We start from the raw sequence: 17069 nt of genomic DNA on the forward strand, positions 1-17069 counted from the left end.
AAACTATGCAGTTCTTAAATAGGTCATTCTGCAATCATAAGAAGCCTTCTAGGGGGGTAACAAAATCTCCCTTCTATGGGAGAGGTTTAATGTCTTCCGAGACAATGGGAGAAAAGGGCCATTTCGAGCAATGGCCATTTGGAATTTCTCTCAGATTGCAAAGTATTTGTTTTCCCAATGTCACTCTCAGAAATAAGGTTTTAATTTCCAATTTTAACTATCCATCTTTTTATAAGCATTCTTTCATGTGCTTCCTTTCTGATAACAAACCAAAATGATTAATTTAAAGAAGAGAAACATTAAACTGAAATCCAGTTTTTAAAAATACATGATAAAACAGCTTACATTAAATAGATATTCCTTTGGGCAGTAGTTTTACATATTAAAAAAGTGAAGTCACTTTTGGAAGAAACTTTAGCATACTCTTTATCACAAGATAAGTTACCTAAGTCCTTATCAACCCTATGGGTAATTTGATTTTTAATAGTTTTGTCTTTTACCTTACATAAAAATTGCTTCTGTAAAACAATGACTTTATTTTTAATGCTTCAAAATATAGTCATCCTTTTAAATCACTATCCGTATGGAATCCCTCCCATCCCCTTGGAATTTTCATATTTTTTAATGAAGTGTTCTTCCTCACAGTATTTTGATCTACCATATTGTGAATAACTAGTTTTAAAGATAGAGCATGACCAATGTAGTTTAGTGATCTATGTCATATATTGTGTAACATAATGAAAAAAAAAAAAGACTTAAAAGCAACACTATCAGGTAATTTTTTGCAAACTCTGAGGGGAGGGAACATTGCCTATTTGTCTACATTTTTATCTCTAGTATCTAACAAAGCTTACATTAATAAATATTAATTAGATAGACTTAATAAAGAAGAAGTTAGAAAATAAATATTAGTTAAATGAATAAGTGAAATATCTGGTACAATGGCCCATTCAATTCACTGATTCTAAGTGAGAATACAAACATAGGTAGGTAGATAGGTAGGTAGGTAGATAGACAGATAGACAGACAGATAGACAGATATTGGATATGTTTTTTAAGACATCAATTTCTAATGAAGAAGGCAAAGCAAGGTAAGAGAAAATATTTTGCCTGTTAGTTTAGAAAATACTGAAAAGGAATGATAATGTATACTATGGAGTATGGTGGAATGGGCATTCCCATACAGTGAAGTGGGATTGCAAGTGACTATAATCATTCTGAAAAGACATTATGATAATGTGTATCAAAATCTAATATCTGACTATGATTTGACCCAACAATGAAATTTTTTTGGAAGATAATTATAAGACTGTCTTATAAGGAAGTTCATTGCAATATTATTTAAAATTACGAAAATGGGAAAAGTCTAAATATCTATCAGAAGAGGATTATATTAAAGAAAATTGAGCTTTCTAAGAACTGGAAATAATGGTGTGCTTTGGTGAATTTGAAATTTGTTTCTATTTTTAGTGCAAAAGAACTGTATGGTGTTTGCCTAAATAAGCAACTATTTTACATAGAGTACTAAATGTAGATAGATGTACATGAATATTCGTAAATATTTAAAAGATTTTAATAGAATTCTAATTTCATGGATAATTGAATCTGAAAAAGCATGAAAACTACTTGGATTTTTATGTAAATAAATTCTTAAACTGAATAACAAAATATCCATATGTGTAGATCCTTTTTCTAGACCCATGCTTAAAAGGGAGATTAGAGTGAGACCCCAACTCTACCAAAAACAAATAAACAAACAAACAAAACAACTGGGTGTGGTAGCATGCCTCTAGTCCTAGCTGTTCAAGAGCCTGAGGCAGGAGGCTTGCATGAGCCCAGGAGTTCTAGGTTACAGTGGACTGTGACTCTACCACTGTACTCCAGCCTGGGCAAAAGAGCAAGACACTGTCTCAAAAAAAAAAAAAAAAAAAAAAAATACGTAGGGGCACACTTTAGAGAATGATTTCTTTTTATACTTAAACAATCTGCCTAAAATAATTGAAGGATTCTAACTGGAGACAGTGAGATAACACTTTTCTGACAACCAATAGTAATTTTTTGGATCTTCACTTAAAAAATAATGAAAGAGATAAAGAATATATTGTGGTAAAGTCATGGGTAAAAATATTTTAACTTGATAAAGGAAAAGAAATCTTACACTAATTTCAGTGTTATTTTCGATCACTAGTCGGTCCTCCTGAGTCATTAGTGTAAAGGTCTGTAAAGGAACTACTGTGTGCAAGGCAGTGTCATGGTTCCTGGAGGGAATGCTACTTTCTTTACTTAGTGTACAATTTGCATCTCAAATATCTGGAACCAGCTAAAATATGCATGCATTTTACAAGTTTAAAAATATCTAAAGAAACATACTTTTCAATTAAATGTCTTTTAAATGACTAGGTGCCAGCTACTGTGCTGTGCATTCTTGGGGTTATAAAAGATGATTTAGAAACATTTCCAGCCCTTAGAAAGTTTACAATAGTAGATGTTAAGGGAAATTGAATGTATTCTTCTAAGAAATAAAATTTCTTAGGTTAGATGAGTTAGGTTCTTCAATAGAAATGCTTCGTGTGATAATGCAGAATGAAGAGGTTTGCTTCCTGGTTTGGGATTTTATGTCTCTTCAACAAGTGGGCCACTGACAAAAGCTTGTTTAAAAAATAAATGGATGAGGGAAGAACTTGTTTTTTCTACCAGTCCGAATTTCACTGTGATAATGGAAGTAAGTGAAAACAAAACAGCAGTGGGATATTTACCTTAAGAACTTTGTTCCCTAGCAGATCATTTCCTACAAGCAAGAAGCCTTCCTGGGTCTTCCTATCTACTGGCTCTTAAACTGCTTATATCTACTAACAGGCACCATTTTCTAACTGGAAATTTGTACTTTTTTTATTTATATACATATTTTCTACAAATCATATTGTAGATAATTCAGTATAAGAAATAATTTTGAAATCAGAAATATATTTTATCCTCTTTGATAGAGTTAAAATTTTAAAACTCAGTACGCTTGACAGATTTTTAGGGCTTAAGCCTGAAGGACGCCATAAAAATTACATGGATGTAGTTGCAAAAATATTAAGGGATGATTATTTTCACCATTAGTTTGTATCTTATTTTATTGAAAAGAACACTTGTATCACATTATCATGTTAATAACTCTTAATTTACCACGTTATATGCTAAAGATAATCTAACCTAAATTTGTTAATGGCTGGAATAGAAAACAGATTTCTCCTTAAGGTTAGTTTGCCCAAGATCTATAAAATGTATGTTTGTGAATTCGCTTCAGAATGTTACACAGGCATATATATGCTTCATACGTTACCTTACAAACATAAATGTTGAAAATTTTATATTTATATAAATAAAAATAAATTATATGATCTAAATATAAAGGCATTTCTTCTTTAAATTATTTAATAGTATTTTTAAATTATTATAATATTTCATCAGCATTTGGTTCTTTATGGCTAACATTTCTTATCTTCAGTGAGCTTTGTGTTTCACAGTTTACATTACCCTGTAAAGTTTGTAAATTGTAAACTGTTTGGGACAAAGGAATTTATTGAGAGATCATCAATGATAGGGATGAGATCCTACAGAAACTCAGAACGGTGCTGGGATTAGAACTTGAATTTTCTGATGCCTCCTCGGCATCTCTGTCATTTTGTTTCTAAGAGTATTCTAATTTTAGCTTTAGGGTCTCTCCTTTAGAGGTTCTGAGCCCACTGTGTCTGCACCTGCACTAACCAAGGCCTCTCTCTTCTCAAATGGTTTCACCCTCCCCATCTCTTGCCTTCCCTGGATCCAGCCTTGGTGACACATGCAGAGGCTATCTGCCCCAAGCCTCTTTCCTGTAGATCTGGGGTAGCATTTCCTTGCCTTGGTTCCATGCAGGGTCATAATCTTTGCCTTGGGGTTTCTGGCTACTGATCCTCATCATTTCTTAAGGTGAATAGAGAACTGAAGTTTTGCTTTTTTCTCATCTGTGCCTCCAATTGCAGAAAGCTAGAATATGAACTCTGAAACTTTTCCTCTGCTTTTCTTCGACTGTCTTTTTGCAAAAACGTGTGCACTTGCTCTTCCTTTGGAGTTAGTTGTCCACCACATCCTTTTGCTCTCCATTAATAACCTCATGAGCATTCCTTCTCACAGAGAAGCTGCCTAAGCCCTCAAGTTACTACCCTAGCTAACTTGTTGAATATAGATAAGATGGCTTTGTTACTCTTATGAGGACTAAAAAGCATTTACACTGATGAAATGAATAGTATATTTATGTTTAAGTGAGTAACTTGGTGTAAACAGTCTTATTACCTTGGCTACATATTCTGAAATGCTTACTTTTTCTAACTAGAGTTGTCAGGTTTAGCAAGTAAAAACAGAAATAAATTCAAATTTAACTGGGAATCTTCTATTTTGGCAACTCTACTTTTAACTTCATCAGAAAATAGTACGTATTGTTTAATGCTTATTTATAGATGATATCATCTTGTATTTGGTATGGCAGAAGATGATTATTATTAAAAATTTTTCATCTTTAATATTGGCCTTTTTTATTTAGTGAACATCCTAAATCCAGTGCTTAATAACTTTGGAGACACTTTTTTAAGGGGAGTAAAATTCCTTTAGAATATAAGCTTGTATGTCTATTTATCTTCATGAAAAGTAAAGAAAAAGAAAAATAATTTGCTTGGAATTCTTTATGTTGTTTTAGTTGGCATAACTAGCAATGCTGTTAATAACTCAATTTATTTTGTTCTCTTTATACCCTGAACAGCTCTTTACTTGAGTCTTTTACTGTATAAACATCCCTTCAGTTATATAATTTTCCTGACTACCCCTCGTAGAAAGAGAATGAGCTTCAGAGTCAGCCAGATAGTTGTTCAGATATGTTATGCCACTCAAAGGCTTTGGTGAAAAAGCTTGGACATATAACCTAATTATGCTGAGTCTCAGTTTATACATCTGTGATAAAAAGAGGGTGTTTTGAGGATTAAATTTAGAATTATAACTGGCATATCATGAGTACTTAATCATTAATTTTCCTTTTCTTTTTGTTTTTACTGAACCCTTATGGTCACTTTTTGTAATATCTTTTAATGGCTCACAGCACATTTCTGCATTGTAACATAATTAAACTGAATATATTTTATCTTTCCTACCATACTAAAAGATTCTTGTGTACAAGTGATCCCATAGCATTGAGTGCATTGTATATGTATATATTCATTCAGATGTGGTGATATGGGATGGGAGAGTAGGGGTTATATCTCACAAGTACATTCATGAAATTATATATCCCTCCCCTTAAAGTCCTAGAGGAGATTAAAATACAACTTTTCAAAATATCATAGAACATGACTCTATTAAGATACTCTTTCTATCCAATGGGGCATTATCTAACTTGGACAGATTGCAGAAGTAAATGCATATTGAGGTAAACTTTCAGGAATTACAGTATGCCAAACACATTAGTTAAAATGCACATACCTTTTTAGCAAACCCACTAAAGCTAGCAATCAGGAGTTAGTTTCAAATGACTATTATTATATATATTTCCAAGCATCATATACTTCTAAGCATCATATACTTAGAAGAACTGATACCCACTGGAGGAATCAGTTCTCCTCTCTGACTTCACAATCACTTACATGTGAAGTTAAGTATTTCTAGCTGCATTAAATTAGAGCAGTAGAAAAGTACGTAGTTCTTCATTTAGTTCTGGAGGCAATATTCCAGAAGAAAATACCAATATATTTATATGTCATCAGTGTATGTAGAAGCACATTTTATCTAACAGCAGTTTAAATACCACTTTTTACCCATCAGCTATATTTCTCAGAAGAGTGATAGAAAAGCTTCTCACTTTTGTTTCTCCTGAAATTCCAATCTCTCTCTCATTCTCAAAAGATAACCACACCTCTTTATTTTCTGAATTAGTTGAGACCATCCGCTGTGAGCTCTTTCCCTTTCCTACCTCTGCATGTCAAAGTCACCCGTCCTCCCATCTCTTCAGCCTGTCTCCTCCCCATAAGTCTATCAGCTACCTGCTGCTGCTCCTTAATTCAATCCTTTCCCGTTCCCTATTATGGGGACTTGCTCAGTTTTCTCATTAAAACTTACGTATTTTGGCCAGGCACGGTGGCCCACGCCTGTAATCCCAGCACTTTGGGAGGCCAAGATAGGCAGATCACCTGAGGTCAGAAGTTTCAGACCAGCCTGACCAACGTGGTGAAAACCCGTCTCTACTAAAAGTACAAAAATTAGCCGGGCGTGGTAGCAGGCATCTCTAATCACAGCTACTTGGGAGGCTGAGGCAGGAGAAACACTTGAACCCGGGAGGCGGAGGTTGCAGTGAGCCGAGATCGCACCATTGCACTCTAACCTGGACAACAAGAGCGAAACGTCGTCTCAAAAACAAACAGAAACTTTTTTTAGTATTTATTAAGCTCATTATTGTTTCTTTATTTAAAAAACAACAACAAACAAAAGCCCTCAAACTGCAACTCCCTTTTTATGTTAGTCTTCACAGAATTAATCAAAACAATTGTTTGCACTCATGGCTATGGTGTCCTCATTAATTCCCCAGTAACTCCCTGCAATCTGCTTCTGCTTCAGTACTCTATAGGAACTGATATCTGATAGGTCACACACAAATCATCAGATCTACATGAACTTTCATCAAATCTTGGCATCTTTGAGTTTTTGATGTTTGAAGATAGTATCATTTATCCTGTCCCCTCACAATTTTTAAATATATAACAGCTTTATTGAGATATAATTTATGTATCACAAAACTTACCTTTTTCACGTATACAGTTCAGGGGCTTTTTAGCATATTCACCAGATTGTTCAACTGTCACCACTGTTTAATTCCAGAACATTCTCATCACCCTAAAAAGAAACTCCATTCTCATTAGCAGTCACTTTCCATTCTATCCTACCTCTGGGCCCTTGTAATCACTAATCCCTTTTTTTTTTTTTTCCTCTTTAGGTGTGTCTATTCCAGGCATATTATACAAACGGAATGATACAGTATATGATCTTTTGTTACTGACTTTTTTTATTTAGCATAATATTTTTAAGGTTTATCCATGTTGTAGCAGGTATCAATACTCCATCCTTTTATGAACAAATATTCTATTAAATAAATATACCATATTTTATCTATTCATGAGTTGAAGGGAATTTGGGTTGTTTACATCTTTTGCTATTATGCATAATGTTGCTATGAACAATTATGTACAACTTTTTGTGGGAATGTAAGTTTTTATTTCTCTTGGGTATATATTATACCTTGGGTGGAATTAATGGATCATATGGTAATTCTTTGTTTAACCTTTTCCGGAAGTCTTTTGGACTTCTATTACTGGGCTCTCCTCACAATTCATTGTCTTCCTTTTCACTATTTCCTCATCTTGTCTCAAGAAAATATTCTGCAGTTTGAGATCTTGACTCTTCCTCTCTCTGTGGTGTCTTTACCACCAATCTAATAAACTCCCTTTACCTTAACTATTCATCTATGTCTTACTTTTGGGAATCTGTTGTCAGTGGGATCACTCTGATCACCCTCAACCTAGAGCTCTGCATTATGTTTACTGTCTACTAAAGAAACCTTCTCAATAATTAATAAATAAATAAATAAATAAATAAAAATTAAAAAAAAAAAGAAATCTTCTCTTGATTATTCTGCCATCAGGCAAACAACATAATCTTCTCTCCAGTGCCTTTGTTTTATAATCTGATTTCCTCCCTTTTAGTAGTGACACAGCTGTTCTTTCTGTTCCTTTCGACTTAAAATTTTGAAGTCATCATTGGCTCCTGCTAGCCTTTACCTCATACCCATTTATGAAGTTGTGCTAGCTCTTCTTTGACAGTACCTCTCATGATTCTTATTTCAAACTAACATGATTCATGTTATTCTTATCTCTTATTTGGACAGTTGCATATACCTTTTTACAAGTCTTTTTACCTCTGTCTTGTCTCACTCTCTTCATCCCTTATCTATCCTTTACAACATGACTTCAGTATTGTCCTGGGCCAGGCTTATTTTATTGCCAGATTTCAGCAAAGTTTGTTCTTACCTGCTATATAACATCAAGACTCTTTGTCATTTATTGTTTAGTTATATCCAATAATTAACCCCAACCAATCTTGTCATCCTGTTTTACTAGTTCCTAGACTAAGTGTATGCTCTATCCAAGATCAATTATTTTCTTTTCACTATATGTAATCTCACATTTTCTTTGTTCCTACTTGGCATGGCCTTCTGTCATCTCCATGAGATGATTGTCATGTAAGTCCAGCACAAATATTATATCCTTCATAAAAATTTCAATGAGCTTCTCAACAAAAAATAATTTATTCTACTTATGAACTCCTGAAGCGTTTTTAAAACATTGTTTATGGCCTTTTGACATTTATCTAGATCTTTCTTATTACACAATAATCTTTTGAAGATAGAAACAATGTCATATCACTCCTTCTACCTCCACAAGTGTGCAGTGCTTAGTTCTTTGCTAGGTATGTGGGACATAGTCGCAAACATTTTTAAGATCAAATACTTTTATGTATTTTATTCTTCCAAATATTTTCCCAAATACTACTTCTCCTATAGTCTTACTTTTAAGTTGAAGATCATATTCAGAACAGAGGATTCAAATAATAGTTTACATTCAGATATTGTAGTATAATTTAGTAGCATGTATTTTTCAGTTAATATCTGATATACTAGTTGAAATTATAACAATATAGAAGTAATGAGTTTTCAATACATATCCAAACAAAAGATGATATTGGTCTCAAAATGAAAAAAAAACCCTGCTAAGGTAAGTGTAAAACAAAAAGTAAATCCAAAATCTATTTGGAAAAAATAATAAAATATTGTATAGCAGAAAGAAAAATAATCAAAATAATGCACAAAAACTATTATAATTACTGGAACATGTCCCATGATAAAGAGAAGTTGTAAAATCATTAATTTTAATAAAATCAGTCCTAATTTGTCTTTACCTTTCATACCTTAGAATTTTAAAGTTGGACAGAATTCCTTATTATGTATTTAAAATTATTGTAGATAATATTAGGATATTACATTAGCAAATTATTACCATTAGCAATAGAATAGTGAAGAACATAGAGCTAGGACTATCAGGCTACTTGGTGTACTGCCCCCTGTAGAATGCTGACTCTGAGGAGGAGAATGTGTTCTCCCTATTAAACTCATTCTACATCTGAAAAAACAAAACCTGTCTTAGATATTAGTTACTGTTAACTCACAAGCCTATTTCATAGAATTTCTGAGATCATCTGGGGCTTTGGAGCCGTAATGGAATATACTGAATATTGGGTTTGGACCTGAACCTTGAAGAATGTATTCTCACTTCTGAGGATGACTTGAGGATCCATTCCATCACACATTCAATATCCTGATTGTCTCTCCTTTGTCTCTATATCATGAGATATAAGCCAAAACCACTCTGACATTTGATGGGTAAATAGGATGCTTTGCAAGTAAGTACTCTTACCAAAGTACCCTTATTAGAGTATATTATTATTTTATAATTATTATACAATAAGTAGTCTTAGTATCTCAATTTGGCCTCCATAGTGATGTACAGTATAAATATAATATATCCACACATTAATTTTCTAACTTTATGTAAAATATACTGTAAAATATCTTTTTTCAAATTTTTTTAATAATTAGCTTTTTAAACAAACAGTCTAATTATGTATCAGGATGGAAAAATAGAAGGTCAATAGCTACAGATGCATAATTTCACTTTGATAGATTGCTATTTGAAAATAGGTTATGCCAATTAGATGATTAATTTTCTTCTATTAAATAGCATTATGAGACTTCAGATTACATTTATCAGTATATTCTCTTTAGTGGGAGCATAATATGAAAAAAGGCCAAACAGAATATGAATTTATATCCTTTCTGGAAGGATCTGAATATACTTTTTATCAGCCACACTTGGGAAAATAATTAGAAAATTAAACTCTGTTTGAAAACTTATTTTTATGTTTTCCATTCAAAGTAACATGTTGAAGACATAATGTGTTAAAGGTTAAACTATATGAATAGGAGGAGCAAAAATCTGGATATCCTGCTGGCAATTTTTTTTTGGTTCTGGTTATCTGCAAAGTATACACCCCTTGTCAGTATAACTAGGGAGTGACTGTGTAAACATTCTTGTTTCGCCTGTTCCACATAATCGTTTCTTGTATCATATTTCTTCTGACCTCGCTATCTGAAACCAATTACAGGAGATCCATTTGGGCTGCATCTATTTTCATAAGAAGCCTAGGCAACAGTGTTTTTCTCAGAGATGAATATCAACATCAAATATGCTTCTGAGTGCTTTGTTATTTATGTTTCAGAGAGATTTTGTAGCCTTCAGCTCTCAAGAATGTGTCACGCTGTGCTGTTTATACATTGAAGATATTAATGGGCGTAGATGTCATTTTTCATTTTAATGTCTCAAATGCAACAGGCTGATAGGTTAAGCATTCCTATTTTTATGGGGAGAGATATGACTGATGTCTGTTTTTTCCCCAAATATACATATATTTACTTTGAAAAAAAAAGAAGTTATTTATGAGCCATAACATACTCAACATTTTTTTGTTTTACTGGGTATTTCTAAGCTATTCTCAAATAATTTTATATTTGGTGGAAGTTTTCAGTGTTCTTCAGTGGAAAAAAGTATTTATCTGACAGGTTACAAAGCATTTTTATCCTTAGTTATTTATCACCATGACCTACTCATTAGAATTATTCTATGAGGTTCATAACTAGCATAAAATTACTACTAGTGAAGAAGTATGCTTGAACTTTCCTTTTCGTACAAAAATTTAGTTAAAATTGCACAATATGAGTTAGGAATGATGTTTTCAGTAAGTATTTTAGAGAACAATGCACTAAATTATGAAATATGTGCAGTCCCACATCTCTGCAGTCTAACAAAATGTTTACCTTTAGTGTCTTATACAGATTATTTCTTTTTTTCAAATTTTTTAATTTAACCTGATTTCAAATTTTAAGATGTCTTATCTTAATTTTCTTTAGGTTTCCTAAAATAGGATAACTTCATTAAGTAATGTGCACCCCTAATTAAAAACAAATGTGTTTTTGGAAACTAGATATGGTTTGGCTGGCTTCGAAATCTCTTTCTTGTTTCTGATACATTGGAAACAGACTCAATCATTATGAAACGAAATTTTGTAAACAACTTTTATTTTTGTTCTAAATTAATTTTTGTGGGGGATGGTGACCATCTAAATGACTAGATGGCTCAGAGAACTTTATGAATGGCCCTGGATTTAATCTTTTGTTTGTATTGAGAGAAGTGGCAAGTGATTTTTAAATTAATATTTTGTGTCATTTGACACCTAACACTTTATATTGATGGAAGTGTTTTATCTAATAATCTTTCATTTTTTGAGTAGCTATAATAATTAATTGCAAAGATGAACTAAATGTCTCTGAGCAATTGTTTATTGAAATTCAGTCTTAAAGTGTTATCCCGAATACTGGAAATAAAAATGTCATATGATGCATGCAGTCAGAATGCAAACTACCAGAGCTTTCTGCTTATGAGTTTTAAATCATTCCTGATCTCCTGGAATTGTTTTTTGTTCTTCCATCTCTTATGCTTACTATAGCAATCTCTACTCTACCAAGAGAATGTTGAAATAGGAAAGAAGTTATTTTTCCTAAGAGTTTGTATTAAAAGATGATCCTCAGCTATTTTGGAGAGAACTATAAATGCGTATGAAAACCAAAATACTTTAAAAGTAGAAGCATTTTTTTAGCCAGCTATCCTGTGATATTTCATTACTATTATCACTCCTTTCCTAACAGTGTAGGTGTATGCTGTTTACTAGTGATACTTTGATGAGCAAAACTTGTAAAATATTTAATTTTCTAGTGTTTGTCTACAGACATTACGTAACATTGACATATTCCATTGATTACATGGGTTTTGTTGAATGAATATAACGCAGGGTGGTAAAATGGATGGGCTCCCAAGCTTGGGAGAGAAAAGCTAGAGTTTTTGACCAGGATCTGCTACTGCTTTGTGACTTCAATCAAGTTATTCTAGTATTGATTCTTCAGTTACTTGTTTGAGAAAGGTAGGCTAGGCAGTTTCTAAGGCCTTGTCCAGCTCTAGAATTGTGCAGTTCTATAGTAATAATTGATCAGATAATTAGGATGTTACAAAAGTTTAGAGTTCCATCAAGCATCAGGGAAGTATCAATATATAATGAAATCCAAGTTAGGGATGATGGGGGCAGTAGCCATAAAAACAACATACATTCTGTGATAGTTGTTCTATTCATTTACAGATTCAAAACAAAAAGATTATATTGTTGTTTCCCATGTAAAGTCTGAAAAATGAATATGTTCTCTTTACTGGTGAAGATTAGTTCATTATAATGTCATATATTCTCCTTTACTAGAATCTTACTCATTGCCTACTAATGATTCCTTTGACAGAACAGAAACAATATGGCACACTGGAATACACTCAGGCCTGGAAGCCAGGAGACCTTGAAAACAACATTCATATATTGCTCTGTGATCTTGAACAAAGCAACTGACTATTCTAGGTTTCATTTTTCTTATTTGCCAGAATGAGAAGGTCAGATTAGATGATTTTTAAGATTGCTTTTAGTCCTTGTCATTCATGATTCTAAGATCCTGAACAGTGTTCAAAATTTTTTTAGGAATAATAGATAACTACATAATTTAATATAAATTAAGGTAATAGGTATACAAAATAAACTCATCAACTCAAAAAGAAAAAAACTACATGAAAACAATTAGGCATCAACTGGAAAAATAGTTGAATGCATTTTTATTTTGAGAATTTCAGAGACACAGCCTAGGACACCTATTGTAATTTCCATTTGGAAAAATATCATTTGTAGTCACTTTATAAGTTATAATTTAAATAGGAAGGATATATTATTTAGAATGTTGAACAAAAAGTTTCAAATAGTCTTATGATAATAAAGTAATTATGAATTTTTTTTTGTTTTCTCAAACTGAACTCTATAATAAATTCCCTGAGTTCACTGGAATGTGCCATCCTTAGAAATGTTTAGGTTAATTTGTAATGACTTGAAAAGTTAAAAAACAACAACAAAGATGATTATCGTGAGTGAGTGTGTCTCCAAATGTAAAAAGTGTGCTTTACAAACTATGCCAGATCCTGCTATGGGAAGACAAATCAATGTTGTTAGGAGATGGTGCTAATGCATTCAGTTTGTTTACTTTGGTTTCTATGTCTGCCCTGCCTTTCAGAAAACTTGCTTGGAGCCAGACTGTAGCAGCCCTCTCTGTCTTTTCATAATTGATCAGGGGATGACTGCCTTCCCTGAGGGTTAAGACGTGGCAACTTTTTCTGTTTGCTCAGCATCTCAATGCAGTAGTTCAAACATTGTTCACACCAGCTGGCAGTGTAATGCCATATGCACATCTTGTCAAAGCAACTGTTGTCATGGATACTAGAAACTCTCTTAAAAACCAGATCATTGATTACAGTCAAAATTGTACTTTTTATCAGCTGAAATTCTTGATTTTTATAGAAGAATGTTAATCTAATAATGTTTTCTCATTGTGAAAAACGTATCTTGTATTCAAAAGCAGTAAATAACATAGTAGGCCAATGATGCAGGTTAGTTTTATGTCTTGAAAAATTTCATCATTAGTGTTCATTGAACTCAGTTGTTGAGAGAGAAAATGAATTTTTTAAGAGACTCTTAAAAGTTTTTGTTAATTAGTTTATACTCCTACCTTTAGAAGAATATACTGTGCATTTTTGGTCAGTGGCACTAGCTTTTACATGTTAAGTTTATATAGCACATTTACTGAACTATTCCTTCTCCACTAAATGAAATGCTTACATTAATTTCTTATGTTAAGTTTTATTTTCCTAAGTGGGAAAGAAAACATAAAAATAAACGAAAACATCTTCTATTTTGATTGGTATTCTGTCACACATAGAAACAAGCCTGATTGGTTGAGTGGTAATTTCTTTGTTCTCTGATTTTGCTAAGAATGCAAATGAAAACCACTCAATTTTATTTGGCATTAAAACTGCACTTTATTTTGTCAAAGGAGAGGTTTCCCCTTGAATTGTAAGTACAAAAAAAGTGTTTTTAATCTTTAGTGAAAATCCTTATTAATTCACTTTCAAGATAATCTGATGTTGATTTGTCAAATTTAATTACAGCTTCCGGTAACACTTGAAGTCTACTGCTTTTGCCTCAAAATTGTAATATGAAAATGCAAATTGAATGATAATTTAAAAGGGAGTGGGCATTTTAGTTGAACACTCAAAGACAAGTTCCTTGTGGAAATGAGTTTATTGATGCAGTTTATGATTCTTATCCTCTTTAAGCACTTTAAACAAATTAACTTTATTTCCTGCAGGATTGCATGTTTCTCTGTGATTCTGAGTAAAGTTATATATGTGTGTTTGGCAGGTTTTTTTTCGTATTAGAAGGTAAACAACAATGATTCTCTCTAGAAAGGAATATGGGAGTTCTTGTACATTGAATCCTTTTACTGTTAACCAAGAGATAATTGATAATTTAACTTTCAACAAAATATTTAGATATGGTTTCATTTTTACTTCTAGGCTCTCCAGGCAGCAAGACAACTTCTTTTACAGCAGCAAACAAGTGGATTGAAATCTCCTAAGAGCAGTGATAAACAGAGACCACTGCAGGTTAGTAAAGCACTCCTGTCCTTAGGGTCTTATTTTAAAAGATGTTCATAATGATAACAGATGTGCAGACCCAGTTGTATATATACAGGAAATTATTACATTTGCATACATAGGTAATTTTAATCCATAAAGAGAATTCATTTTATCTTCTTAAAAGAGAAAAAAAGTAATATTCTGTTGGCATACATTTTAAAAGTTTACAAGGTAACTCCTTGCAAAAAATACATAGGAACCATATTTGGTGTATATAGGCTTAAAGAATTTTGCATAAAACCCCCTTGTGGGATTTTTTATGCATACATAGGTTGAAATGTAAAATTTTTTCTTAAAAGCAAAGTCATAGTAAAATGGTGTGGAAGGAAACAAAGAAGTCTTAGACAACCCTTCCGCAGTTGTATCCAAGTGACAAATGCAGAAAACCTCGAGGATTGCCAAAAAAACTGTTTGAGTTTGCCAAGGAGTTATTGCTGTTGCTACAGTTATAAAAACACATTCTGGAGTTTGTTGTCCTTACTCACTATGTTTGTCCTGTGAAACTGATAGTATGTATGTCTTTTAAAGTAACTTTTGTTACATAATATAATCCTTGTTTTATGTAGTCTTCTTAACCAAAATATGTGGGACATTTTCTTGGGTGGGAAATATTTCTAAGGTATATATTTTGACTGTTTGTAAGGTAAATTCTGGAGTTCCATACAACATCTCTCAAAGTGTTCACCAGCTCTGTTGAAAGATAAGTAATGCTTTTTCCTGAATCATGTGTTACATACATTTCTAATAAGGCAAATTTAGTTTTTTTTAGCATCTCTTATGGCTTTATTTTAACAACAAAAAATTTTTTTTATGGCCCAGCTGTCTGTTTTTATTTTCAGGTGTACTTACAGATGTTAGTAACTAAGTCTTACATGATGGCCTTCTGAAGCTTAGTTTGTATAAGAGAGAAGTATAAGCTACTGATTTATACAATCCAAAAATTAGTTATTACCTAAAAACTGGATAAAATGTATGGTCCCTAAACAAATTTGAGATGAGAATAGATTTTCCTGGGAACAAAGTCATTTGTGGAGGGTGGATGAGAAGAAGAGGGACTTGGGGATAAGGGATGTTTCAACAGAGAGCAGATGTCTGCCATGACTGGAAATGAAAGTTTTATTTAATCAGCCTGAGTTTAAGATTCTTTTCAATTTTTTTCTCTTTTAAAAGCAATTTCACATTCCTTTGTTTTAACTAATGAATAATTCTGTGTCACTTTCCTCACCATCATATTCTTCCCCAATTTATAATGGGAGCGTAGGTGTAGTATTTCCATGGAGTTATCTGATTCCATGAGAGTCTCTTCATGCATTTACATGACAGAGAAAAATTTACATAGAAGTCACAGAAGATAGCAAATGAAATGTTTATCCTCACTATGGCTTCAGAGTGGGAATTTTGCTTTCTTGTTGGAATAGAAAAGGAGAATTAGATGCTGGCAACATAAGCAAAAGATAGGAATGAAGTTACTGTTTTGAGTGTCTAAAAAACACTATACATTTTCCTAATTCTATTTCATCATATTTCTTGACAAAATTGAGGAATTCGCAGTTGCTTCTTCCTCTCCAAAGCTAAGTCCAGTAGAAGTTTCTATATTGCTGGTTACCAGGGTATCTCTGGAAAGAATGGCTGGGCTTTAGTTTTTCTATTTTTTTGTTGTTGTTGCATTGAAAGGCAAGATTTGATACTTGGACTAAAATATCCATACTTTTCCTTACAAAATACCCACAATAGAATGTGGGAATATTAATGGCTCTAAAATAAGAAATTGTTGTCTGTTTATCAATGCATAAGTAAAATTTTGAGCAGAAGTCTCCAATTTTGTTATTTTAGCATAAAAGAATGATTAAAACTCTTATAAATACCTTTTGACAATTGCAGTTGCTGACCATGACTACAAAGACTTTCAGTGTGTCACTTGTTTTTCATTTTGTGATGCATATTAATCTGAATTTATCTCCATTGTTTAGACCATAAAACTAGCATTTCAGTATTATTTTGTAATTTTAATGAGATGTCATGCCAAAATATCATACGAATGAGAAATTGCGTTTTATGAATGAGAATTTAGAAATATTGATTGAGACTTATTCACCAAAATATACACTGCAATGAATATAATGTGAGCCTTCATATTTAGTATTTCATAGGACTTGATAAGCTTAGCAACTAGAGACATGCTGGGATTGTATTAAAAATCTAAAACAAGCTTAAGAGCATCTGATACTAGCTTACACATCTGTTGTTAAACAGGAATATTAGGTAATGCTTATCCTTGTATCTTCA

General features: G+C 32.5%; 1 protein-coding gene across 7 annotated transcripts in view; it reads left to right on the plus strand.

Moving 5' to 3' along the window:
• FOXP2 (forkhead box P2) overlaps nt 1-17069 on the plus strand; it is a 277840-nt gene that overhangs the window by 101710 nt on the left and 159061 nt on the right. For all 7 annotated transcript variants that reach the window (XM_023228239.3, XM_023228233.3, XM_023228235.3 and 4 more), the window contains exon 3: nt 14661-14750. Coding sequence is in view for 6 of the 7 variants with exons in the window: in XM_023228233.3 (XP_023084001.2) it covers nt 14661-14750 (90 nt within the window). In the remaining variant the exon portion in view is untranslated. The remainder of the gene's footprint in view (nt 1-14660; nt 14751-17069) is intronic.

This window comes from Piliocolobus tephrosceles, chromosome 8 (genome assembly GCF_002776525.5).
Source record: "Piliocolobus tephrosceles isolate RC106 chromosome 8, ASM277652v3, whole genome shotgun sequence".
Taxonomy (NCBI): domain Eukaryota; kingdom Metazoa; phylum Chordata; class Mammalia; order Primates; family Cercopithecidae; genus Piliocolobus; species Piliocolobus tephrosceles.